General features: G+C 54.9%; 1 protein-coding gene across 4 annotated transcripts in view; it reads right to left on the bottom strand.

The window, feature by feature from the left end:
* BCL11B (BAF chromatin remodeling complex subunit BCL11B) overlaps positions 1-26,312 on the bottom strand; it is a 91,584-nt gene that overhangs the window by 28,798 nt on the left and 36,474 nt on the right. For 2 of the 4 annotated variants that reach the window (XM_021679689.1, XM_021679690.1), the window contains exon 3: positions 22,731-22,943. The exons of the other annotated variants lie outside the window; for them this stretch is intronic. In XM_021679689.1, coding sequence (XP_021535364.1) covers positions 22,731-22,943 — 213 coding nt within the window. The remainder of the gene's footprint in view (positions 1-22,730; positions 22,944-26,312) is intronic. 4 annotated transcript variants of the gene reach the window in all.

The following is a 26,312-nucleotide window of genomic DNA, read 5'->3' as shown; positions in this document are numbered from 1 at the left end:
TAAAACAAGGACACAAGGACAAAGTAAAACACAGTCGCTTGGCTTGGCACCTAAATTAAGCCCACTTAGTGTGACAACACCATCACTGCCTCGCCCACAGGCACCTGGGATGGGCCAGGTGGGCCAGGTCTCAGATCACCTGTGGGCAGGTGTTCAGAAGATGCGCCTCCAGTTAAATTACTTTTAAAGGGAGGATGAAATGATTATTACTTAATGGAAACACAATCTTTCGAAGCAGGGGGAAGGGAGAGTTAAAATAATGCGGGTTCTTGAACGTAAGACTATCTGGGTAGCTGAGAGAGAATTCTGGGCCATTTCCTCATGGGGGGGTGGCCAGAGGTTCTCCCCGACTAGGACGCCAGGGCCAGCTAGGCCCCCAGAGAACTCCCGTCCACTCTGGTGCCCTCATCCATGTTTTATAGAGTTGGGGAAAATTCAAGGATTATCCCAAAGGCCACACCACCCACTTCTGACCATCGTTGGTGAAACGCAACCATACTACAAAGCGTCGGCCACTCTAGTACCTAAGGAAAGAAGAAAACTAATTCCTTGTACCTCCTGTGTGCCGGCCCTGCCTGGGCGCTTTCTGAACCCCCATTTTGCAGAGGAGGAAAAAGAAGTCAAACGTACTATGTCTGTGTGGTCCTGACCCCTCCCCCAGCCTTTGGTGGAACAGGGTCAGGAGTGAGTAAATAAACAAATTGCAAGTAAGTGGTAATGAGCAGAATTCACAGAAATGTCCTAGTCTCATGTTTTGCCTCCAACCATTGAAAGAAAAAGCCATGGGGCACCTGGGTGGCTCAGTCAGTTAAGCGTCTGCCTTCGGCTCAGGTCATGGTCTCAGGGTCCTGGGATGGAGCCCCATATCGGGCTCCCTGCTCAGCAGAGAATCTGCTTCTCCCTCTCTCTCTGACCCTCCTCTCCGCTTGTGCATGCTCTCTCTCTCGCTCTCTCTCTCTCTCTGTCTCAAATTAAAAAAAAAAATCTAAAAAGAAAGAGAAGAAAAAGAAAGAAAGAAAGAAAGAAAGAAAGGAAGGAAGGAAGGAAGGAAGGAAGGAAGAGTGAGCGAGCGAGCCAGCACAACCACCTCTTTCCCAGAGCAGCTCGGTTCTCAACAACTGTGAAGCCAGCCCGAAGGTCTGCCTACAAATATCTATCCCTTGCAGAAGCAAGTTGTTGAAGGAAGGTGAACCCCAAAGGGACAGTCTGGTCTCACAGGAGGGGAGCCCACAGCGACAGCTCTTTTCTACCTGGAGCCTGAGGCTTTGGGAAGGGAACACCCGAGCCGGCAAGGTTCATCAGGCTGGGGCCAGGCCAATGGCCCCCCGACCAACTATCTACCTCTGTCTCCAGGGACAGAGGGGCAGAATGAGGTCTGGAGGAATGGAGAAGAAGAACACCAGCCCCTGAATTTCATGTTTTGTCTCAACTTCCACCAGAGTCAGGATGAGAAGCTGCTTGCTTTTTTTGTGTGGGCTAATGTTACAACGATCTCTCAGAGTGGTATTGATTAATCCTTATCTTGGAGATCCACAAACTACAGGCCAGGGACTGGCCACATGTTTCTGTAAACAAAGTTTTATTGAAACGACAGTCATACCCATTCGGGACACACTGTCCATGAAGGCTCTTGCCCTGCAACAGCAGAGCTAATTAGTTGCAACGGAGGTCACTGGCCCACAGAGCCTGAAGTATTTACTATCTGGACTTTTCATCTTCGATAAAGGCCCCACCTTATCTAAAAAACCATGGAAGGAAGTCTCCCAGGCTTGAGGGTGATGCAAAAATCCCTCTGTCCTGAACCATCTTTCTTTCATAAGCAAATCCAAATTCCCCATGTTTCCCTTTTGGACAGGTTGCCAGGAGGCTCTGAGCCAAACTCTGTGCCCCACTGTGATACAGGTTCCTGGAGCGGCCTCCCCGCCCCCAGCCGGAGGACTCCCCCTCTCCCATCTCTGTGTTCAAGCTTCTGCTACTGGTTTACTTAAAGTCAGAGACTTGATATTCCTTTATTACAGAAGCAGCTACGGTATAAATAATAAAGAAGAGAAAAAGAGCAGGAGAACAGGATGGCACTCCAGCTCAGGGGTTCCTCTGCACCATGATAAGCCTTTAGCCGATGCCGCTCTCAGAATTCACCTGGGTAAGGCCCCCCATTCCTTCCCTTCTAGTCTAAGCTCCCACCGGCTGAATTTTCTGGACTGGAATTCTGGCATGCCACTGGGCAAGCTTCAGGCACTCACTCTGGTCACTTCCAGTGCCCTACCCACTTCCGATAGGCAAGAAGCCTCCAAACACACCCCTCATTCGTGCAGACCCTCCTCGGTGCCAAGGCCTGCACTGAGTCGCTGAGGCCCAGAGACAGACACACAAAGCACAGGCTGTGCCCTGGAAGCCCTGCCGTTTCATCAAGAAGGATACGACCTCATGAGCTCGGCCCAGAGATGTGTGCTAAGTGCTGCCTGGGGGTGCTTTTCCCAGAGTAGGATCCCGGCTGCCTGGAGACCAAGGGACTCTCTGGGCAGAGTCTGGCCGGGTTAGAGAGCAGAGCTGTCCAGGGCCCAGCAAAAAGGCCCTGGGGCCGAGCTCAGACACACAACAACAACCCCTGAGCGCTGGGGTCTGGCTGAGCGGTGTCCCACAGCTGCACCTGGAAACGTGCCACATATTGGTGGGTGACCCCAAGCGAGTTACAGAGGCTCTGCGTCCCAGTCCCCTCACACCAACATCACGGTGGCAGTCTTAGGAGAGCACAGGTGTGCCACGCCCGGCGCAGTGTGGGCATCTTCTAACAGCAGTCTGGCCAGCGCGGCTGGGCACAGCAGACAGCCCTGGGCGATGAGTCCAGAAGGCCCTGGGGGCCGTGAACCCAGCCATGGGGAGTCTGCTCTCCCGTGAGGGTCCCTGAGCCCAGATGTTTCAAAGCCAGAGCTGAAGGACCTCGTCCCTTGTCCTTCTGAGCTACACAGCTGGAACTTGAGCTCACCCAGGTGAGCCATCCCTTCCCTCCTCAGGAAAAGCTGGGCTGTCAGCCACAGGCCCCGGGCCCTGGGTTCCAGGTATGGACAGGGACCTGCCCCCACAGAGGCCAGAGTCTCTGGGGCTGCCATCCCGATAATCACATTATTTACTTGGAGTTTATTAGGAAGTTCCTACCACTGGCTGTTGGCAGGCTCTGATATTTACACCCAGCCTTCTTGAAGTCTCCAGAAGCACTGAACTAATAAAAGGGCCATTGCTTCACGCCGCAGACAGGGAACTAACCAAAGCAAGACTAAGGGCAGGGCTGCATTTAACAAGAGGGAAGAGGCTTTTCAGGTTCCCTTTGGCTCCAGGCTTCATGATTCTGGTTATAACGCTCGCCTGGGAGGCAACATACCCAGCTGCCTCCATCCTGTCCACGGAGTCTGGGGGCAGAGCCCCCTTCCAGAATTCGGCCGGGGCCCTTTTTGAGCCATTCCTGGCCCAAGGCATGACAGGGCAGCATGAAGGCATGTCCGCCCCCCGCCATGCACGCACCTGCCAAACACGATCAGGGCCCCTGGGTGGGCCAGGCACAAACTTGTGTCAGAGCTACAGAGGGCACGAGACACAGTCCCTGCCTCAGCCAAGGTACAGTCTAGAGGGGGCACCATGTGCGGGCATAAACACAGCAGCTGGGCCAGGCAAGTCCAGCAGGGACGGGAACAGGGACGCCCAGTGCAGGGAGGAAGGGAAGGCACGGCGCCACACAGGGAGCAGGACGTATCCGGGACAGAGCACGGTGACAGCAGATGAGGCTCCGACAGCTGCGCCGGGACAGGCTCTGTACTCACACCAGGCCTCGAGACAAGGAATGAGGACCTGGAGCCTCGCCACCCCACACGGCCCTCCACTGCCACTTCCCAGCCGTGCGGTTCGAAGGAGAGCCTTGGCCCTGAGCCTTGGTTTCCTCATCTGTAAGACGGAGCTGCCACCCCACGTCAGGGAGCCATTGTAAGCATTCAGGAGGCAAGGGGGGAGAGACGGGGCCCGTGGGGGGGCAAGCTCTCACCATACCTCTCTCACTCAGCTCACGTTCCTACTGGACCCCAAAACTCTGCTTCTTGTTGATCAAAACACACAGCCTCACTGACATCAGCAGGGAATTCTCAAGCAACCGGAGAGCAGGCCACAGCCCTGGGGTGGAAATCCACGGAGACCACAGAAGCCATGTGACAGAACAAGCCAAGTCCCAGGCCAGGACGAGGTCAGTGCAAGGGCTCCCAGCTCAGAGCAGCGAGAGACCACGGAGCTGCCGTGGCACCAAGCTGAGCAGGAAAGAGAAGCTCACAGTGATCTCAACAAGGGGCCGGAACATACCGCCCTGGGGAGTCTGGCCCGGCCTGGCGGCGGCACCCACTGCTCCAGGCAGCCGAACCACAGGACGGCCTGGAGGTGCGGGAGGTGGCTGGGGGAAGGCTGGAGGCGGGACCCCGGAGACCGCAGCCTGCAGGAGAGCTGGCAGCCCTGGGGCTGAACTGGCCAGGTTGACCATCCCCTCTGCCTCTTTCAAGTTGGTGACCCCAGGCCAGAACCCTGCCTTCTCCAACACCTGCCTGCAAAAACACACAGGAGCAGTCTGCCCTGGAGGGGGCAGGCTGACGCTCGGCGGCTCAGCCATCACTCTACAGCTGCCACACTTAAGCCGAGGCCTCCCCTACAAAGGCCCCACACACACAGTGGTCCAAAGACAGGCTCACGGACACTGTCCCCAGGGGCTAAGGAAACAGTGTGGGGCGGTGTCTTCTCTCCCCCCCCATTTCCTCCGAGAAAAGGCATGCCGGGATGGTCACCTTCCCGGCCGGTGTGATGGGCCAGTTGGGGCTGCCTCACCTACTCACTTGAGGTGCCCAAGCCCCAGCCAGAGGACAGAGGTGCTGCGATCGACTAGTGATGTCTGCCATGGGTACAGGAGGCAGCACGGGAGGTGTGTGTGCTGTATCCACCCCCGACCCTATGGCACCTCGGGACCACAGCACCCCCTTCCTTCTGAGAGAAACAAAGAACAGACGTAACAAGGATTGTAGAAGATAGGAAAGCTGGAAGACTTAGTCCAAAAGAGCGGCTGAAACCAGGGAGGGGAGTGCTCGCTTCGGCAGCACATATACTAAAATTGAAACCAGGGAGGGGAGGAAGAAGAGTTGTCTTCTAGACAGCTCTTTTCCATAAATCTCTGGGCTTTTCGAGCCACAGCAAATGCAAGGGCAGCATTTTCCAGTCCACCTTGCCTGCAGAGGTGTTTACTGAGACGGCTCTCTCCAGGGAGAAGTTACTGAGAATAGATCTCTCTCCTCGGCTAGCCAGCTCTCTGGCTCCAGTCCCTTTGCTCTAGACCTGGGCCCCCAAGGAGCCCAAGCAGCTCACACCTGAAGACCAAGAAGCTGGTATCTCGAGGTTTGGGCCCATGGCAAGGTGTAGAGGGCCATTCGAAGACAGAAAGAGACACAGGCCAGCACGCTGGAAAGCTGGTACCTGGCAGGGGACTCCAGGGGGCCCAAGCAGACACCGAGGGCAGAGCTTCTCACTGGGGACCAGAATGCCTCCGAAATCGAAGCCAGGCACGTACTGCAGCCCCCAATAGCAGCTCACACTGAACCAGAAGGCATGTCTTAGACACTCCCGAACCTGGGGTCTCCACACCTAGGATGCAGGAGGACCCCAAGGTGGGAGGGAGCCCAGCCCTCACAACCACCCGCTTAGCTCAGCGGCGTGCAGTGTTGCAGACCCCTGGGCCACCGCAGCGAACATGCCTTCTCCTCTACCTACTGCGACAACTGTCGTCATGAGATCAGCAAGAGCTCCCCTTGCTGGGGCCTTCCGTACACAAGGCCCCGTACCAAACACTGGACAAACCTGCAACCTGAGGAACACCATCATTTCCCTTCAGTGAGGGACCCGGCCTCCAAGACGGAGGGGAAGGGCCACGGTCACCCAGTGAGGAGGGGGCAGAGCCAGGGCCATGCCAGGCCTGGCAACATCCGGGCAGGGCTCTCTGCCCACCAGGCTCTGCCTCTGAAAACACCCTCAGGGCAGCCTGTGTGCACCCAAAGGAGTAAGGATCCCGGGATGCTCAGGAGAGCCCATGGTTGCACTCAAATGTCATTTGGGCACCTCACTCCCTCCTGGTCCTGTGCACCTTTCTCTGCTACCTGACCCTTTCCAAAGCAACCCAGAGCAGCCGGCCATAGAGCCTGGTCCCTGACGTTCATGCACATGCACATGAGCGTGCGCGCGCGCGCGCGCGCACACACACACACACACACACACACACTTCCTCCTGGACACATGGGTCCATCACTATTACTCCCCTGACCTCCTTAATGTAAATGAACATGCCGACGTGGGGGTCTCAGGGCTCTGACACGCTGGCCCACCTCCCACCCTCCCACGGGCTCTCATCATACTCTTCCCCATTCTCTGGAATCCCCTGCTGCTGGTCCCACCATTCTAAACCCTTGCTTATTTTCCGAGAAACGTAATGAGTGAACAAATTCTGCTTTCCAGCCCCTGCTTCTCATAAGCTACATGGGCTTTTACTTATAAAAACAGGAAACTTCAGGGCGCCTGGGTGGCTCAGTTGGTTAAGCGACTGCCTTCGGCTCAGGTCATGATCCTGGAGTCCCGGGATCGAGTCCCGCATGGGGCTCCCTGCTCAGCGGGGAGCCTGCTTCTGCCTCTGACCCTCCCCCCTCTCATGTGCTCTCTCTCTCTCTCATTCTCTCTGTCTCAAATAAATAAATAAAATCTTTAAAAAAAAAAAAAAAAACAGGAAACTTCAAAGAAGTAAATGAACTTGAAGCCCTGCCTACCCCAATCCTCCCCCCACATCCCCCCAAAAAAGTGATGGTTCCAAACTCAGAAACCACACTTTGTATCCAATTCCAAATCCAAGAGCCTGTCCCCTTCCGGTCAATGACTTCCACTGTTCTGATGTGGCCCACTCACCTTCTGTCCTCAGATACATCCCTCAGCACTGCTCCTCCTACCGGAGGATTCACCTGAGCGGTGGGCAGGGCGGAGCACCTTGCGGAATAAAGAGAAGCAAAAGCAAAATGGAACTCCCAAAAAGGCTAAATTTCCAAAACTCAAGTGCACATCAAGCAGGAGAGACAGAAGTCCAGGTTGGTCTGACAGCTGTGTCTTGCAGAGCTGCAAGTCTCAGATTTCTTAAATACACAAAGCTGCAGTTTCCCAGAGGACATTCCCTCCCTCACTGCCCCCTGCAAGCTGCATCTGGGGCCAAAGGTCAGCCCACCTGTGGCCCAGGCCTGGCTGGTCTCGGTGACCCCAGCCTCCCAGCACTCTCCCACTTCCCCAGCATGCCTGGCTGCCTTCCCCCAGAGCAAGAAGTCTCTGGGTCTGTCCCCTCCCCACCAGTGACACCTCCCTGCCTTGGTCCCCAACTTGGTTATTGGAGGTTTCTGGGAAGGATACACCAAATCTATAGACCAGTTTCTTTGAGGGAACAAAACCTAGCCTGTCTGCACCCTCACCTGAGCAAGACACCCACCATGGAGAGGGAACCCCGGGATTCTGTGCCAGGGCCAGGCATGGAGCAGGGAACCCACTCCACTCCCATCTGCTTCCAGTTCCCACGAGCAGACAGACGTGGAACCTTTTCAACTGGACATTAATCATTCGCAGCAATTAGATACCCAAGACCTTGCAGAGGGAACGGAGGAGGCCCTGAGGCGCTAGACAGCAAGGCTCCCTGACTTAGGTGCTCCTGCATAAAGGGAAACAGAGGCCCTGGGTCTGCTCTCAGGTGCTGCGTGCAAGGCCCCACAGCAATCAGACTGCAGAGGCTAGAGATGTGAAACGCCCAGTGGATTGTCAGCAGTGAGGTATAATTGAAAGGATTAACATGAATGCGATGTTTCCCTTCCAAAAATTCGAGGAACGCCACAACTCTCATCTGGGCTGGTATGACTCATGTTTTTAATAGAGGAACTTAATTTTCACTTCTGAGGAATTTGGACTCAGGGAAACATTGTCTAAGAAGTGTGCATTTTACTCCACCTACAGTGAGTTGCAACACCCCGAAAGGTCCCCAGTCTGTCCCTTGTCTCCCAGAGCCCACTGTGAGGCATGGGAGGGGTCCTCCATGGGCCTGCCCAGGGCATGAGGTCTCAGGAGAAAGCGTGGGGTCTGAGGTCCGCCAGGCAGGTCCTGACTCAGCGTGGTGGCCTGTGGCCAGGACCTGCCTGTCTCGAGGACACTGCTAGAGCCATGCCCACTCAAAGGCAACTGGCAATGCTGCATGGGGGCCTGGGCAGGGCACAGCTGGGTCGGGCACCTTCCTCCTGATCTGGAAGGTTCCAGATAACGCAGCCCCCAGTGCCTGCTGGAGAGGTACCCCCCATCATCCCGACCCTATGGCATCCTCCTCCCAGCAGAGCTGGCTCCCAGGAGACTGAGCCCTAGGACAGACTCCTCCCTCTGCTCAAGGCCTGGTCCTCACACTGGGCACGGGTCAACAAAACCAAGGCTCAGAGGTCAGAACAACCTGTCGCCATCCCCAGCTGCCCAGCTAGTGGAGGTAATGAGACATCACAGGAGCCCCAGCAATGCCTGTCCCTTCCCAGATCCCTCCCTCCTGGTAGAGTCAGCACACCCACCTCCACCTCCCTGCCCGGAGTCCCCACAGAGACCCTGCCTCCCACAGCCGTCCTAGCCCGGCACACTCTACTCCGGATTCTGATGAGTGTCAGGTTTTACATAAAAACTGAACCCAGGATGAGCATCTGGGGTGCAGACTTCTCGAAGCAGCAGTACCAGGCAAGACCATTTTTCTACCTCTTTACCTTCCCAGATGTATCTTCTTACTTACACAGCCCCCAGCAGGACCCCAGAGCACACGTGCTTCTAGCTGAAGGCTGCTGGGTCCCGAAGGGGAAGCGGGATCGTGGGGGCCAAGAAGCTGATTCGAGGCCACAGCTCCCAGGCACTGCCTTTACCATGCTGAAGAGCCCCTGCAGGTGAGAGTTTTCCAACTGAGCACGCCAGGAGGGAGGATACGCCAAAATACCACTGTCCCTGGGACGCTCGTCGCTGCGTCCCGGCAGCTCGGTCACCTGGCCGGCCACCCAGCAGGATGTCCCTCCTGAGTGCTGCACGCCGCTCACCAAGGCTTCCACCGGACCCCACAGCGCCCAGGATGCCACCCACGACCCCCACCCCCACCCTGCAGTGAAGAACAGATATCCAGATCCCCTCCCCAACTCCTCCCCACCTCTGCTCCGGCCAAGGGAGAGGCACTCATTTATAAGTTGCAGATAATGTCACCCACCATTCATCCAAATGTGTCACTAACATCCCATTAGACTGTAATTATTTTTTAATTAAAACTAAGAAAACTGGCATGCCTGTGCCGACTTTATGCATCTGTTATGGGTTAAAATAGCTTTTAAAAAATGTTTCGGAGACCGCAGTCTATTGTGGCCGCGGCCTCTGCCAAAGAAAACGCAAGCTTGCTTATTTTCTCCATGGGGTGCAACAGCGCTTGTGTGTGCCGGAACAGAATCGGCTGGCCGTGAAAAGAATTCTAAATAAAACACAAACATGGAATTTGGCAACGCCACAGAAGCAAGCTTAAGACTAATTCCAGCATGCGAACGGCTCTCACATAGTAAGTCTGGCTCCAGCATAAATGAAACCAGGCACTGTAAAATACCAAGCAAGTTGGGAGTTTCAACTTAAAGGGACAGAACGCTGGTTCCAGGTATGAAAGCTTATTAAGCCGGCTTGCGCTGGCTCCATAAATCCATAGGTTATTAGCTGTTTGCTTCCAGCCAATCCCTCCTTAAAGAGATGCATATTAAGAGAGAGCACAACAAATGAAAACCATCACTTTGCACTTGACTTTTAGTGCAGCGGTTCTGGAAATACGGTGCTCATTACCTCAATTAGAGGAGAAACGACTTTCTGAAACCTCAAATACCCACAAACCCGAAGGGGAGGAGGGAAGACGGGGTAGAGGGGCCAAGGGATGCCAGGTAAGACTGTTCCATCCCCGTCGGAAGGATGAAAAGGACCCCCGAAAACCAGACTTGTCAGGAGGTGGGACTCAGCCACAAGGGGAAAAACCACGTGGAGGCTAGAATACCTCCACCCAGGGAAACAGCAACGATTATGACTGTGATAGTAATAATTATAATGACAATAAAAATGTTATAGTAATACCTGCCAGTACTCACCACCTTTATACACCAGCCGCTGCTGAAGGTGGTCGTAATGGAACCGGGAAAGGTTTTTAAGGATAATGAAACAGTTAAGGACCCTGTGTCAGACTGCCTCAGTTTCCCAATCTATAAAATGGGAATGCCAGCGCCTTCCTTGCAAAGCCAGTGTTCCTCATGCACGCACTCCTGGGCGGGTCATACCAGCATTGGCCATGTTTTCCAGGACCATGACCTGTGGGCTCTCTCTGAGGCTGGGGTAGACAGGGGGATGTAGCTTCCCCTAGAAGGTAGTGAGAAGACAAATTCATCCCCAGAGAGAGATTCGCCCTGAAAGCCTCTCAGCAAGCTTTGGTACTGAAAGTCAACTGCACACCGCAATCCAGGGAGAATTACAAAGTTCAGGGAGGAAAATAATCGAAGGGCCTCTACCATAAATATGCTGCACTGGGCAGGGGGGAGGTGACCCTTGCTATGCTGATAACTCCCCCACGCCACCATACACATGCATGCACACGTGCACACACACCCATATACACACACCAGACACGCTCACGTGAACACTCACCTGTACAAACACATAACGCACATGAACGCGTGCATATGCATGCACCCCACACGCTCACATATATACATGTACAAACACATGCACACATGTGCATATTCACATACCCACACACACAGGCATGCACGCTCACATGTACACACCTACACACACACACTATACATACACACAAATACACTCACATGTAAACACACAAACACACAGGGCCTTTTATGACAGGGTCTGTGCCAGGCCCAAGGACCCTGGCAGAGGCAATGGGAAAAACCAGGGAGAAGATTACATGAGGCAATGTTTGGCTCCAAATAAAAAAGCCATGGAATGTTTTCCCTCCAGTCTTGGTTATTTCTTGTAGGTCCACTCGGACCTGGATCATGCGGGGATGGCAAGGCAGCTCAGCCTTGCCCAGAAGGAACCCCCAACCATCCTGGCCCCCAAGGTGCACCAGCTGCAGTCCCCCCAGTGCTGCCAGCCACCTGAGCAGGTGTGACGAGGACCCCTCAGGCAACCAGCACCCATGGGGGCCACAGTCGGGCTGCCCATGGCCACTCCTCCGTGGAACACACACTCAGCACAACAGGGCCCAGGCCTGGGTCCTGACCCTCTGACTCCACCACCACCCCGCTCTGCAAGCTTGGCGACATCACTCTCCAGTGGGCTCCGAGCTGCTCTTCCTGAAAAGATGCACATCTTAGAAGATGCAGACTAAAAATACTCCTGGCTTCTCAGAGCCAGTTTACAAAAATAATTATATTTTCCTTAAGAAAACAGATTAGAGGCAAGTATGTGTCCAGCTATTTTTAGTCCCTATTCAACTCTGCTAATTTTTTCTCATAATAATCACTGCAGACTTTTTTTTAAAGCCACCCCCTACCCTGTTAATAATTGTGTTCTGACTTGGCACAGGGCAGGACCTGGGGGGGGGGCGGGGCACACAACCTTCCTTAACACACAGAGATCTGAGTTTTGCCCCAAGTTGACGACATCTGAATATCCCTGGGACAAGGAACATGTGGCCATCTTATTGGAGACCAGCGCCAGGCTCAACACAGTATACTTTTGCGGGATGCCCTGCATATACCTGAACCCAAACCTGCGTTGTTCACAGAGGACATCAAACTGGGATTCCTGCCCTGAAGGGGCCCACAATCCAGCAAGGGTTATATTGTGGGTTGAATGGTGGCCCCCCCAAACGCCATGTCCATAACCAACTCCCTGAAATCTATGACTGTGACCATATTTGGAAAAAGGATCACAGCAGAGGTAATTAAGTTCGGGATTTGAGATAAGATCATCCTAATTAGCCGGGTGAGCTCTAAATGGAATGACAATTGTTCTTTGAGTTTTCCTCGTCTGCGTCTGCGAGAGGAGAAGACAGCCCCCAAGGATGAGGCCATGACCACAGAGAGAGAGCTAGAGGATGCGGTCATGGCCAAGGAACGCCGGGAGCCACCAAAAGCTGGAGGAGGCCAGGAACAGATTCTCCTCCCGGAGCCTCTGGAGGGAGCATAGCCCTGCCGACACCTTGAGTTTGGACTTGTGGCCTCACGGAAACGTGAGGTGACAAATTTCTGTTGTTGGAACTCACCCCCCGCCCCCGTCTGTGGTCATTAGCTGTGGCAGCCCTAGGAACGAATACAGGACAACAGAAACCACAGCCGCACAGAATGCTGCTCACTGCAGTCCCACGATTCTCTCCCTCTGGCACAAAGGACCCAAGGCCACGCAATCACAGAGGCAGACCCAAGAAGTCACCCTACAGTCCAACTCAGGATGCCCCCTCTCCAACTCCTCCCAGCCCAGCTGGGAAGGCAAGGCCTACATGATGACCCCCAGGAGACAGGGACCCAGAGAGGCTCAGAGAGGGGCGGGACCCAGGACGCCCGCCGGCTCCCCCTTGCTCCCAGGTGTTCCCCCTCTGAAGTACACAGCTCCTTCTGCTGACCTGAGCCCAAACCAATACCCTAAGGACACAGCAGAAAGGAAAGTGAAAATTGTCCGCTTGCAGAATCTTCTTCCCCAAACTCTCAAGCTAGCAAAATGTTTAGCTGACTGCTAAAAATCAGCAGCCTGGGAGACAGGCCGTCGCTGGGAAGCACTTAGGAGAGACACAAGAGGCCCTTACCCCCAGGGTGAGACCCTCAAAGGAAATGTACTGTGGGAGGTGGCCACTGAGTCCGGCCACAGGTGTTACATCTGAGCTCAGCGGAGCCGAGTCCCTTCCAGACCCTCATGTTCCACCACATGCCTGGGGCCAGCGGTGGCCCACATCCCCGAGTCTCACGAGTCGGAGGAGAACGCGAAGAAACCGGGACTCTGGAGCACTGCGGCGGGAATGTAAAATGCGGCCGCCGGTGAGGCAAACAGGTGGGCAGTTCCTCAGTAAGTCAGACACAGAATTACCATGTGGCCCAGCCATCCCACCGCTGGGTGTATACCCGCAAGAACTGAAAGCAGGGTCTCAAACCAGTAGCTGCACACCCAGGTTCACAGAAGCACGGTTCACAGCGGCCACAGGGCAGGAACAAACAAGGGTCCCTCCCAGGACGAACGGACAAACACAATGTGGTATATCCTCAAGATGGGATATTACTCGGCCTTTCCATGGAAGGACATCCTGACCTGGGCTACAAGGCGCATGAACCTTGAACTCGCTGTGCCCAGTGAAATGAGCCAGTCACGGGGGGAGAAATATCGTCTGATGCCTCTTCAGTGTGACACCCAGAGGACTCAAACTCACGGGGACAGTAAGGGGGAAATGGGGAGTTAGCGTTTCTCGGGGATAGAGTTTCAGTTTGGGGTAACGAGAAAGTTCTGGAGATGGATGGTGGTGGTGGGAGAACACACCACAACAGGAATGTACTTAATGTCACGAACTGTGCACCTAAAAGTGGTTAAAAGAGTAACTTTTGTATACTTTACCATGACAAAAAAAAAAAAAAAAATCCTGGGGGGCGCCTGGGTGGCTCAGTCGGTTGAGCGACTGCCTTCGGCTCAGGTCATGATCCCGGAGTCCCGGGATCGAGTCCCGCATCGGGCTCCCTGCTCGGCAGGGAGCCTGCTTCTGCCTCTGCCCCTCCCCCCTCTCATGTGCTCTCTCTCTCAAATAAATGAATAAAATCTTTAAAAATAATAATAATAATAAAAAAATAAAGTAACACTGAGAGGGAAATTTATATTTAAATATATAAAAAAGAAGAAAGTAGGCGCCTGGGTGGCTCAGTTGGTTAAGCGACTGCCTTCGGCTCAGGTCACGATCCTGGAGTCTCGGGATCGAGTCCCGCATCGGGCTCCCTGCTCGGCAGGGAGTCTGCTTCTCCCTCTGACCCTCCCCCCTCTCATGTGCTTGCTCTCTCTCATTCTCTCTCTCTCAAATAAATAAATAAAATCTTTAAAAAAAAAAAAAATCCAACAGCCCTATCCTCACACCCTTGAGAAAGCGTCCGTGGAGAGGGTGCACACAGAGCCCGGGGTGCACCGTAGGCTCTCAAGCAATGGCTCCTTTTACTACCAAATCAAGACTCAGAGGCACCTGTTAGTAAGGCACGAGGAAACTCGAGAAGAGGGTGCATCGGGGGGCTGGCGAAGTACAGCTCTGAGGGCCGACTCATGCGCCCCATGAGCCTGTGTCCCAGAGGCCATTCCTCACATCCTATTAACAAAGGCAGTAATTAAAAATGTCTGGCTTCATGAAGAGATTCCAAATGCCCCTGTCTCAGCAGGTAGTGGCTCCGTTTTCGCATTAACCTCTTTCAAGAAGTCCCGAGACCTCTGACTCCTTCCGCGGAAATCATCAAGTACCGGCCTTCTTGTTATCCAGGGCTGGGGCCATGCCTGCAGCACCCCGGGGCTCCCACTCACACCTGCCAGGTAGAAGGCCAGCAGGAGGGCTGTCTGCGAGCCAGAGAGCAAGGACACAGGAGCAGGCTGTGTCCGCCAGACCCAAGGAAACCCGGGTTCAAACCCCATGTCTGCCATCCACCAGCTGTGCGATTTCGGACACATTCCACCACCTCTCTGGTGTGTCTCCTCACCTGTGAGCTATAGACTAGGTTACCGCCTAAGAAAGAAGGTGCTGGGAAGCCTGAATATCTAGGAAGGCCCCGCAGAGGGCCTGACACATGGTGGGGGCACAGAAATGGTAACCTGACCGTAACCTGGCGGCCCCATTGCCAAGTGTAAGAAAGACCCTGGTGCGAGAGCTAGCCACGGCCAATGCTTCCACCCGCGTTGACCACACACCATGGTCACATGCTAGCCCCTGGGAGGGGCCTGAAGCAATGAGCAGGCAATAGCCCCCCTCAGGTGTGAGGTCAGGCTATGTGTGAAATCCCACCCAGAGGGACCCCTGCCCACCAAGGGTTTCTCCCCACTGATTTCTGGATTAAATTGGCCAGCGTTGATTATGTTCGGATAAACTATATTTCATGGTTTAGACTATTTGGGTTTGATTGTGAAATATGTACAGCACACAGCCCCTCTGCCTTGCCTGGCCCTCAGGTTTAAAAAGTCAACTACATTTTGTTCCCCCCACCAAAAAAAAAAAAAAAGGCAACACCAAGAACTCCTCAGGCTTTAAGGAAGACCTAAGTTTGTTTCTCTCCAGTGAAGAAAAATTGCTTCTAGGGGACCGCATACAAAAAATGAGGAGGCGGAGCACCGGGCTGGCTCAGTGGGTGGAGCATGCGACTATTGATCTCAGGGTTGTGAGTTCAAGCCCTACGTTGGGTGTAGACATTACTTAAACATAAAATCTTAAAAACACAAACACACAAAGTGAAGAGGTGATAAGAGCATTCTGTGTCTCTTCTTTCTCTTGCAGACATGAACACGACCTTTCCTGGGTCTTCACCGTCTACCAGCATTTCCTGAGCACCTCCAGGGAGGGCCGCGCCTGCCTGGGCTCTGGAAACCCGGAGATGCGGATTTACATAGACCTAGTAAAGGCTGTGGGGAGGCCAGCTACCAGGTCCCTGCCTCCCAGCCAGACCCCAGAAACCCAATCTGAGGACGATGAGATGAGAACATCTTTCCCGGTGCCCCAGGCCTCTTCTTTTATGCCAGAGTTCCCTTTGGTGGACTCTCGAGGGTTGGTTCTCTGTGCTCCCATAAGGTACTCACAACTTGGACCCCTCAGGAGCACCCCGAGCTGGAGGAGGCTCACCGGGTCAGCAGGACCTCTCCTGGCTGACACCCACATCCACGTCTGTCACTGGTCACACGCTGGAAGATTTCCGACCTCCGGCCTCACCTTCCCCATCAGGAAAACCCCAGAGGATCTGCAGGATCCTCACTGCTCCCGGAAGCTCAGTCCTTTCTATTTTCTTCTGCAGAGAAAGGCATTCCCGTGCAGCCCGACCACTGTGGCAAGAGCCCCGCTGAGCTCGTTCCCAGCCCCCTGCATCCTGCCCCAGATCACGCAGCAGCACGGCTGGCGAACGAAGACCACAGGGACCCTCCCAGGACCATGTGTGAATGTGGTCTGGCTTCCTACCGCGAGCTGCATTTCCAATACCCCTGTTTGAGCCACTCTGTGTGAGCCCAGTGGGAAGCAGGAGGGGACAGCTACAAGCCCTGAGCCCCAAGATCCTCATGAGCAAAAGGGGGGCTGCCTCTTCTTAGGGGAGTTATGAGGATGGGGTGGTCCGAGCCAAGTGTGCGTAGTGCCCAGAACAGTGCTGCCACACAGCAGGCCTGCAGAAAACCCTGGCAAGTCACAGGAACAGTGACGGTGGTGATTTCCCAGGCAGCAAACTTGCAATGAGATGGCAGCCAAGTCATTGTCGTTGTCGGGCATCGGGCAGGGGGCACCCACAGCTTCTCAACAGCCTAGCTTCCTCCTCCTTGCCTCTCACGCCTCCCATTGCCTCTGCTTCCCCACACGCTGGTGCTCAGCTGCGGCCACCCCAATACAGGGGCCCTTCAGTGGAACTTCCAGTGCAGGGACGATGGGCAGGTACTTCCAGTGTCTCCATTTCACAGGGAAGGAAACTGAGGCTTGGGGAGAGGAGGTGGCTAGCCCAGAGTCACATATTCACACCCAGGCACCTTGAGGACAGGGACCAAGCACGGTTCCACCTCTGCAGCTTCCCACAGTGCCTCTAGCCCTCCCAGCATTGTGCGTCCACAGTGACATTTCGTTTCAAACACGAATCCATGCACAGAGCCCTGAGAAGGGGTGGGGCAGCCCGTGATCCAAACACAGCCACAGAACGTCTCAGACCTAGGACACACGGAGGCGTGTCCCAACTGCAGATGGCAAAACTGAGGGTCTAAGAAGCTAAACGTGCGAGGCTCCTCAAAGCAAAGACTCTCTGCTGCCAAATCAGATTGTGGGCTTCACATGGCTTCAGTTGGACAATAAGTCTCCTTCCCTAGTTTCTGGTCTGAACTCAAGTGGGGGTGATACGGTCTCGTGGGCAGAGCCAAAAGGGCACAGTCTCCACCCCAGTGACCCATCTAGATAAGGAAGGGGTTAGATGGGACGATCTCCTGGACCCCTGGCCCCAGGTCAGTAGAGATGAACCGAATCAGCTGCAGGTCACCTGGAGGGAACCCATTTCTGGACTACTCCACGTGGAGGGCTCTCAGGCTCCAGATTCCCTTCAAAGCTGCAGAACGTGGCCGCCTGCCCCGAGATCTCTGATGTCGGTGACCAGTGCTCGTTCTTCACATCCACTAACTGCTTTAAAGCGCTGCATCCAGCGCTGCATTAAAAATTAATTACACATGCTATTTTATTGCCAGTGCATAATGTAATGAGCACCAGCTGTGCTAAACAGCCAAACTCCTTTTTAAGACAGCTATAAAAAAAAAGAAAGAAAGAAAGAAAGAAAGAAACTGCACTTCCAAATGCCTCTCCTGTCAGAGCAGAAAAACAGCAACATCTTGTACGGATTTGAACAGAATTCTTTGATTTAGCTCTGCCTTCAGAACGTCTGAAGGGCCGGCTTGGAGTGAAATAGAATCTGGCATGGGTGCAGTGGTCTCCTCTCCGGGACATTGCTGGGACCTCTTTTATCCAGGGGCAGTCACGCTGGTAGGTGCCCCTGCGCCGCCCCCACCCCCCCCACCACCACAAGCAGCACTGCACTCCTTCTGGTCCCCAGAAACGCGGTCCCCTTGGCCCTGTAGGTGCTGGAGCAGATGTGACTTCCCGGCCAGTGGGCTTTCCTGGAGTCCTCCCAAGCCCTGCTGCCCTCTGCCACCTCCAGCAGCCTGGAAAGTTGGCTTCCTCCGTCCTGGGGGCCTTGCAGCTCTTGATGGCTTCTCCTGGTACTTCCCCCAAATACAAAAGGAGGCATCTGGGTTCTAAAGACAGGCGGTCCAGACCAGCCTCTGCAGCGGTGTGATCCCACAAAGCAGGCAGACACCAGAGTAGAATCCACCGAACAGGCATGCAAGAATCACCCTCGGGTTGTAAATGCTGGACCACCAGCCCCCTCGGCATTGTAGACATCGCAAGGCGTACAGATGACTCTTTAAATTTTTAATGACTCCCCTAAGAGCCCTTTTCCTCCAGTGAGCCAACCCCCATTGACACTGGGACCTGGTTAGCCCCAAAAGACTCACAGCAAACGCGACTTTGTGGAGGGAATCACAAGAGCACGTCTCGAACCTTCCCCAGATGGAGTGCTTCTGTCCACACACGTTCATCCACACTCACTTCTCTTCTTCTTCCACCCCCCCATATTCACCCCTCCCTCCAGAGTCTCCACGGAGGCTCTCATGTCCTACTGGGGAGGCCCTCCACCCCTGCACCAGAACAGGGGCAGTGCACCCGCAGGGGCCTGGTGGGCGCTGCCATCTCGGTCAGCATCACCCTTTGGCTTCCCACAGATCCTCCGGTGTTAATCAAACCCAGTTCAGAATGAAACTACAGCGTGCTTCTTGTTCTGGTATGAAATGTGCAAAGCACAGACCATATCATTAACATAAAACTTCCAGAAATAAGGCCACTTTCCAGACAGACTGTATTAATTGCATCAAGCTTCCACAGCTAGGGTGGTCTAATCCACAGTGTCCCATTGGATGGCTCCGGTTATAAAAACCAACACAAATGAACACTGGGATATAATTGAAGGAGGAGTACACGATAGATTCTACTGTTACACCCTACTATTTACTTACAGGTATTCTTTTATCTTTATTGTCCCTTTAACCCATGCCAAGAAACCCCAGACTAGTTAAATAACACAGCAAGCAATTTCAGTAGAAAAGTAAATTGAATTTAACTTTACAAGATTGCCCTGTGATTTCAGCATCTACTAATGACTGCAACTGACTCCTTCTATTAAATCCAAACACTTCCACTTCCCCGAGCTGGGATCCTGTGTGTTCTTGCGTGAGACCTTGAACTTCACCGAGCACATGTATTAATCACAGTAGCAGATGACCATTTGCGGCTTTTAAATATGCAATGAAGTTTCTAGGTTCCTTTTCCACCTCACGATGCTGGTACATGATCTGAGCCAGCCAAGAGGCTAAATGCCTTTAAGAATGGAACCTGGAGATCGAGCCTGATGTAAAATCTCAGACACATAACTGTGTACTGTTGTAAAACCCATTCTGTTCAAGCATGAATCAGAACTTCTACAGAGCTCACTTAGCATGAGGCACTGGTCTCAGCACCTAGCAAATATGACCTCATCTGATCCTCAAAACAAGCTTTCAAGGCATAAACTATCATCACCCCCATTTTATAGGTGGGAAAACTGAGGAACAAGGAGGAAAACGAGGTCCCAAAACCATACAGAACAGCAGCCTTGACTCGGGCAGGGGATGCACTCTGATGACTGCCTGACAGTCATGGAAACCCTGGAATGGGGAACGGTTCAGGGGAGCCAAGGCCCAGAGGTTTCGGAACCGGCCTCCGACCACCACACCCCTGGCCCTGGGGACCTGAGCTAAGTCACATGCCCAGTCATCCACAGCAGCCAGTAACTGAAACAGATAGATCTGTTAGATAGATCAATAGAATCTGTTTTAGAAGTCAAATGTGGAGCCTCATTTTTAAACGTTACGTATATATCACGTGATACATATGTACGTGTGTAGATGCATTTATATTTTTTATTACAGAAGAGGAAACAGCCCCAGAGAGGGAGAACAGCTTCTTCAAGGTCACCAGCCAGGTGGAGCGAGGGCCAGGACCACAGCCCGAGCTTCTCGACTCCATGGGCGCCCTGGATAGTTCCTCCATGTAATGTCTCGGGGAAGAAACTTCAGTTTCCAGGAATGCCCACACTCAAAGTCCTCTCACCCTCCCAATATCTCAGCAGAGTCAAAAAGCAATGAAGAGCCCAAGTGCCTCCTCCCCACCCCACTGTGACCATCCGGAGGTCTGGGGTGGAGGTCCCAGGAGGCGGGGCTGTCTGGGATGCTGCCAGCCAGAGAGGTACACAAACACACAAACCTGTGTGGCTTGCTCCCCCATAAAAATTACATCCTTCTATAAATAACTGTGAATGCCTTCACGGGCATGCAATTAACCTGTGTGAAACACGGTTACTCCAGGGTTTTCCGTATTAATTTGAAGAGATAGGTTCAGTGCATCCTGATCTGAAAAGAGACAAAACAAAGTAAGGACGGTGGCCCCTCTCCGTCTTTACAGAGGGCTGCTTCTTCCTAACGGGTTACTGCGAATTTAATGACTCCATTCCAACTACTAATTAAACAGGCACTAAAAACACTTCAGCAAACAGCCCAGTGCCAGGGACAGAAGCCACAAAGGGACAAAAACCTCCGGAACAGGATATTTTCAGGTACTGAAACTGATCAGAAAGTATGGAGGGACAACCTCGAGCAGGCTAATTAGCGGGGATCCAACAGTGAAAGAGGACAGTGCTGGAAATCACGGCCAAGCGTCAGAGGCCCAAGAGCAGACCTCCAAGGAGGGTCGGAAAGGGTGGTCCCAGAGACCCCAGGAACAGAGCCCACCCTGCCTCGCTCCCCTCCCTGGACACTGACATCAGTTGGGGGGCTGCTCAAGGACTCTAAGCCCTCATGGCATCAAGTTCTAAAATCCAAGAGGGCCTCTAAGCCAGATGAGCCAATGCCAGAGATGAAGCAGGTTCTGGATGACCAGCCAGGGTCAAATCCCACCTCTGCCCCTCCGCCCCCTTCCAAGAGTCCTCTCTGCAGGTCCCCATTCCCGCCCTCCCCATCTCCACCCCTGCAAGCTGCAGGAGGGCCGGACCTGCTGTGCCTGACTCCACCTTGGTTTGCACGGCGCCTACAAATGAGGTGCCCAAGAAAGGGCTTTTCCTAAAAGAGTGATTGAACGTGGGCTATGAGAACTCCACATCTCCGAGCCTCACTTTCTCATCTGGAAAGTGGAGAGAAGAGAACCTACCTCCTAAGGTCACTATGGGGATTAAATTCAAGAATGCACACAAAAGGCCCAGTGCAATCCCGCACACAGTAGGCCCTCCACACGCGGTCCCTTGAAGGAAGGGGGTGGCACTGTGGCTGAGGGCAAGCGTGGGAGGACGTGTTGCTACCAGAGCCAACAGAGGGTTAAGTGAAGCCCCGGGCGCACCTCTGCCAGGGAAATCATGTTTCTGTACCACGGAACTTGACCGAGTCTAGTCAGAAACACTCAGGCTGATCTTTGATAGCGCGACTCCCCGTGTGGCTGCAGGGGCTGCCGCACTAATTACAGGAAGCCACGAGAGCAGGGCAAGCACCCGGACGAAGCAGGCATCCCTCGCTCAGCAAGCAGAGATCACAGAGCAGCCCTACAGAGCTGGGATGGGAGCCCCAATCCCCCGGGGCGCTCGGGCGGCCCGGGGTAGGGAGTCGGCCGATTTGCCCGTGGAGCCGACGCCTTCCTGGACAATTTTAGTCTTTGCTTTGTGCATTCACTGCATTAGCCCAGTACCTACGAAGCCACCATACCCCACAGCAGGAGCTGCTGAAGGCCGCAGGCCACCCGACCGGCAGGAAGGCCTAGGAGGCTCTTGCCCCTGGAGCTGGGGCTCCACCAGGGACCATCCCTTGGGACAGCTTCAATGAAGCAAAACCTGTCTCAGAAAGACAGTTTTCCCTTCACTACCCAAATCAAGAGAAAGCCTGCAACGTGCCTGGTGACAAAGCTGGGACAAACTGAATTGGCCCCAGCTCGGCAACGCCCCCCCAACCCCTTTCCCGGCCCCTGCCCGGAAACCAGGCCTCAGGGCGCTCACCACCACCTGTGTCTGTGTCAGCATCCTGGCACCAGGCCCTGAGCAGGAGAGGCCTGTGCCCACAAATTCCAGGGACCCCAGGCCACAGCAGGAGTTTGGGTTGTGTTTGGGAAGAGAGGTGGGGGGCGCTGTGCTGAGGCTGCCCGTCTGCCCATCTGTACGATGGGCAGCCACACAGACCTGCAGAGAGGCACACAGCAGGGAGGTGCATGGCCCCACCCCACAGGCAAGGCTTCACCCCCTCCCACGGCCACAGCTGAAAGGCTCCTTCAGAGTGACTTTTTCGTCTCAAAGTTAATAGGCAACACATTCTGGCAAAGAGAAACTCAGCATTTTGGATGGCTCCGGCGATGTGCACAGACGACCGGGGAGTCTTCCCCCCAGTGCTGTCGTCAGGAAGGGGGGCAGCGACTGGGGTGGGGGGGATGGCAGTGGCGAGAGCAGAAGAAAACCTCAGATGTTAAGTGTTATCCAATTAAGCTTTAGCTAAACAGCCCAAAGAGATGAAATTTGGAAGCTGGAGAAATGCATTCCGGGAGTGAGACACTCAGAACGGGCGGAGGCGTCAGAGGACCTCCTGACCGATGGGGACAGGGGCACATTGATGTGCTTCACCACTCCCCCTGTGCCCCCGCAAAATGCCTTTAGGGGTGGGACTGCACATCCTCCCTGGGGCCCCACCTTGCCCGGCCCACCTGGGAGAGGCAGCCGCCAGCTCGGCCCGGGGCACACCCCGCCATCCCTGGGAGCCCACCCCCCCCACCGACCGCGGCCGTCTGTTACCTGACAACTGACACTGGCATCCAAAGGGAGCCTCCGTCTGACCCTCACCCTGAGTCCCGTCACCCGAGACTGGGCGCGCGCTGCAGCACGGCAGGGGGAAGCAGGGCGGCAGAGCGCCCAGGGTGCGCAGAGGTGGAGTGATCACGGATGAGTGAGGGTGGGAGGAGGCAGCTATGGGGGCCGTCGCTGGCAGCTGGGCAGGCCTGCACGGCCCTGGAGAAAAAACAATAAAAAAGACTGGTCAGTCGGGCCCTGGACCGTACAAGGGACCCGGGGTGTGGGGCAGGGGCCCAGGGCAGAGAGGGCTGCAGGCCACCCTTCCAGAGTGGGAGGCCCCGGGGTGCCAGGCCCTGCAGGGAAGGTGACCGGGCACAGGCAGGGGGCAAGAGGCCAGGGAAGTGGGTGGGGGGGTCCCCTGGGGTCCCCCTTCCCCAGCGGCCGGGATGGGGTGTTGGGGGGCCGGCCCCCCCCCGGGGGGGGGGGGGGCGGGGCCAAAAGAGGTTGTCAGGACCCCTGAACCCAGGAAGCCCCCCACCCGCCAACGTGGAGGCTTCTGGAGTGTTCCGGAGCTGGCTCCCTTTGGGGATTCATTCCCAAAAACCTGGGCCACCCCCCTCTGGAGGAGCTGGGAGGCTCCAAGCCACCACTGTCTGCTCTATCGGGTGGGCTGTTGGTACAGGCCTTGGACACCTCAATCTACCTCTGAGCACCTGGGCACCGGTTAACCTGCGGGCCTGGCGGACGGCCAGCTGGTGTCTCTCTCCAGCCCACAGTCCTCCTCAGCAACCTGAGCATCAAGCACACAGCACACAAGCCCCAAGGCCTTTCGGAAGGCTTTAAACGCCCCCCCAAACCACCCCAAGAAAACCCTGGCACTGCCCAGCACCCCTCTTCACGCCTCGGGCCGGCTGGGGGCACCTCCCCCATCTGACAGCCAGGATGCAGGGCCAGGAGCTCTCTTGCCTCCGCCCAGCCCCACGGCCCGCCTCGACTCCCCGGCAAGGCCTGCGTTTGATTTGGCCGTTTATCTTAAATGGCTAAGAGACCACCAGGGCAAAAATCTGTGTGAAGCCCTTGCCAAAACCACAAGTGAAGAAGCCCAAATTCCCTGGGTAAATAATTGAGCGGGGAAGCATCAGAGAGACAAAAAGAAAACACCAACAAGACGAGGGCAGCTGGGCCCCCGGCCGGCTCTGCCAAGGAGGCCACCCGACGCCGCTCACCACCCCACACGGGCCTGCAGGGCGGGGGTCTGCCCACTTCGGGGCCCCACAAGGGATTCCCCCACCCAGGAGAGCCACGAGGCCCCACAAGCCCACTTCCGGCCAGGATCCTGTCAGTCCCCCTCCTGAGTCTCCCAACATGCCCAGGGGACAGGGCCTGGGAGACCCACTGCACAGACCAGCAAACTGATGACGTGACCGCAGCCCCACCAAACCCAGGCCGTTGGCTCCAGAACCAGGGCTCTTTCGCTACAGCACCTGCCTCTACAAACCGGGTGTTATCCAGGGCCTTTCAGAACACCTGCAAATGTCCTGCCAAGAAGCCAAAGTCCCTGAAGACCTTGCACGAGGCAAGGCTTGGGGCCCAGGGCGTGGCTGAGCCCATGACAGCCCCAGAAGGGAGGCATGGCCAGTGACCCCACACAGTTCCAGCCACAGACTCAGTGCTGGCCCCCATGTAAAGTTGACACCCAAGGCGAGTGTCTCTGTCTCCTCCTGGAAGCCTGCCCTGGCCAGTCCTCGCCTAAGCCCCTGCCCCAGCACCGGACACTGCACATTCAGTCCTGTCTACATCCACCTGCCTTCACACCGTGGAAGGCTCCTGACACGGCTTTGTGCTGAGCACCTACCACCTATACCTCACTCAGCTGAGAAAACCATCCGCCATCCCATAGGGGATACCGAGGCTCACAGAGACCTGGGACTTGAACAGAGTTGTGTCTCCAAAGCCTGGATATGCCATGCTTCCCCCTCGGGCTGCAGCTAGTGTGGAGTGACCAGGGCGCCCAGGGATGCTGAGAAGAAGGGCCATGTGGCGTGGAGGGAAGCCGGAGGGTCCTTGGGCTCAGTCGGGCCATGGGAGACTGAAAAAGAGCAAATCCAGGCCCCCAGGTTCTGGGTGAAACCGTGACACAGCCACCACCATTTACCATGGCTGAGAAAGAGTGACAGGAGTGCTCAGGACTGCCCAAGCAGAAAGGGAGCAGAACCTAGGTCTCCAAGGCTGGGAGGAAGGATCTAAGGGCAGGTCCAGCCACACATCTCTCCTTCTGGAAAGGTCAGGCTTAGGCCAGAGTCTTTAAAGGCAAAGTCATCCCCCAACTCAGGTAGGGTTGGGGAGCCAAGCTGCCCCCTGGAGGGGCCTCCCTATGCCCCACTAAGAATTCCAACTTCACTGAAGACCACCTGTTCCAGGGGCTGGCTCAATGGAGGCAGGGGAGGGGACAAAAAGAATGAGAGGCTTCTAATCCTAAGCTGCCCACAGAGGACACTCCAGCTGCTCTCAGAAGGCCTCTGCCCTGGGGAATCCCTCCCCCCACCCCCAGCAGCTTAACCCACAGGTGAACTCCAGAAACTCCAGAACTTCTCTCCTGAAGCTAGAGCAAAAGCAGAAGGCAATGCTAGAAGTCACCCACTGTGTGACTACGGTAAATGTCCAGAGTTGGCAAAACCACAGAGACAGAAGGTAGACAAGTGGTTGCAGGGGCCGGGGGCGGGGAAGTGAAGGCTAATAGGGACGCGGTTTCTTCCTGGGGTGGAGAGAATGTTCTGGAATTAGACAGCAGTGGTGATGGTTGCACAACATTGTGAAGACACTCAAAACCACTAACTGTACACCTTAAAGTGGTTGAAAGGGCAAAGTCCAAGGTGAGGACTGTCTGGCCTCAGCACCCATCCCAGGCCACCTCCCAGCCCTTGCCCATCCTCAAGGAAGGGGCACCTGCATTCAAGTGCAGGCAGGAAATCCAGAACATGCTCGACAGAGCCCTTGAGGCCCAGTGACAACAGACTGACACACACAGAGGAAGCCTGAGCTCAGATGCAGGCCTGGAGCTGAGGCCTAGGCCCAATCCCCTCTGCCATTTCCTGGCCACGTGACTCAGGGTGAGTCACTTTCTCAGAGCCCCGCCCTTAAAGGAAGGTCAGGACAAGCCTGGCCAGAGGCTGGCTTCCAGTGAACACTCACGGAATGGCCACTATCATCCATTTATTTTCCACTCTGGAACTGTTCGGGGGCTCCCTCCCCACAGCCTGGCAAGGAACGTCTGTCGGGTGTTCTCGACTCTAGAAGGCACCCAACAAAGCCCTGCAAGACACTCTTAAAAATTACTTCTTTTGAGGTCTAGGTGGGTTCCCCTCTGGAATTGGAACAGCACCTGAGGTATGTGGAAGAGGGACACCGAGACGCCATCTCAGCTTTATGCAGGATCCAGGTGGCTTAAAAATAAAACCCTGGCTGGCTCAAATCCTTATCATGGAAGTTGGCTTTCATGAGGGAAAAGAAACAATGAACACATATATCATTTAAGGCCAGCAGCCTTGTCCAGGAGTAGGTGTTATGAACCCCCCATGAATGAGA

The sequence above is a fragment of the Neomonachus schauinslandi genome, chromosome 9 (genome assembly GCF_002201575.2).
Source record: "Neomonachus schauinslandi chromosome 9, ASM220157v2, whole genome shotgun sequence".
In the NCBI taxonomy this organism is placed as follows: domain Eukaryota; kingdom Metazoa; phylum Chordata; class Mammalia; order Carnivora; family Phocidae; genus Neomonachus; species Neomonachus schauinslandi.
Note: the sequence above shows the minus strand (reverse complement) of the source record. Positions and strands in the feature narration are given on the sequence as shown.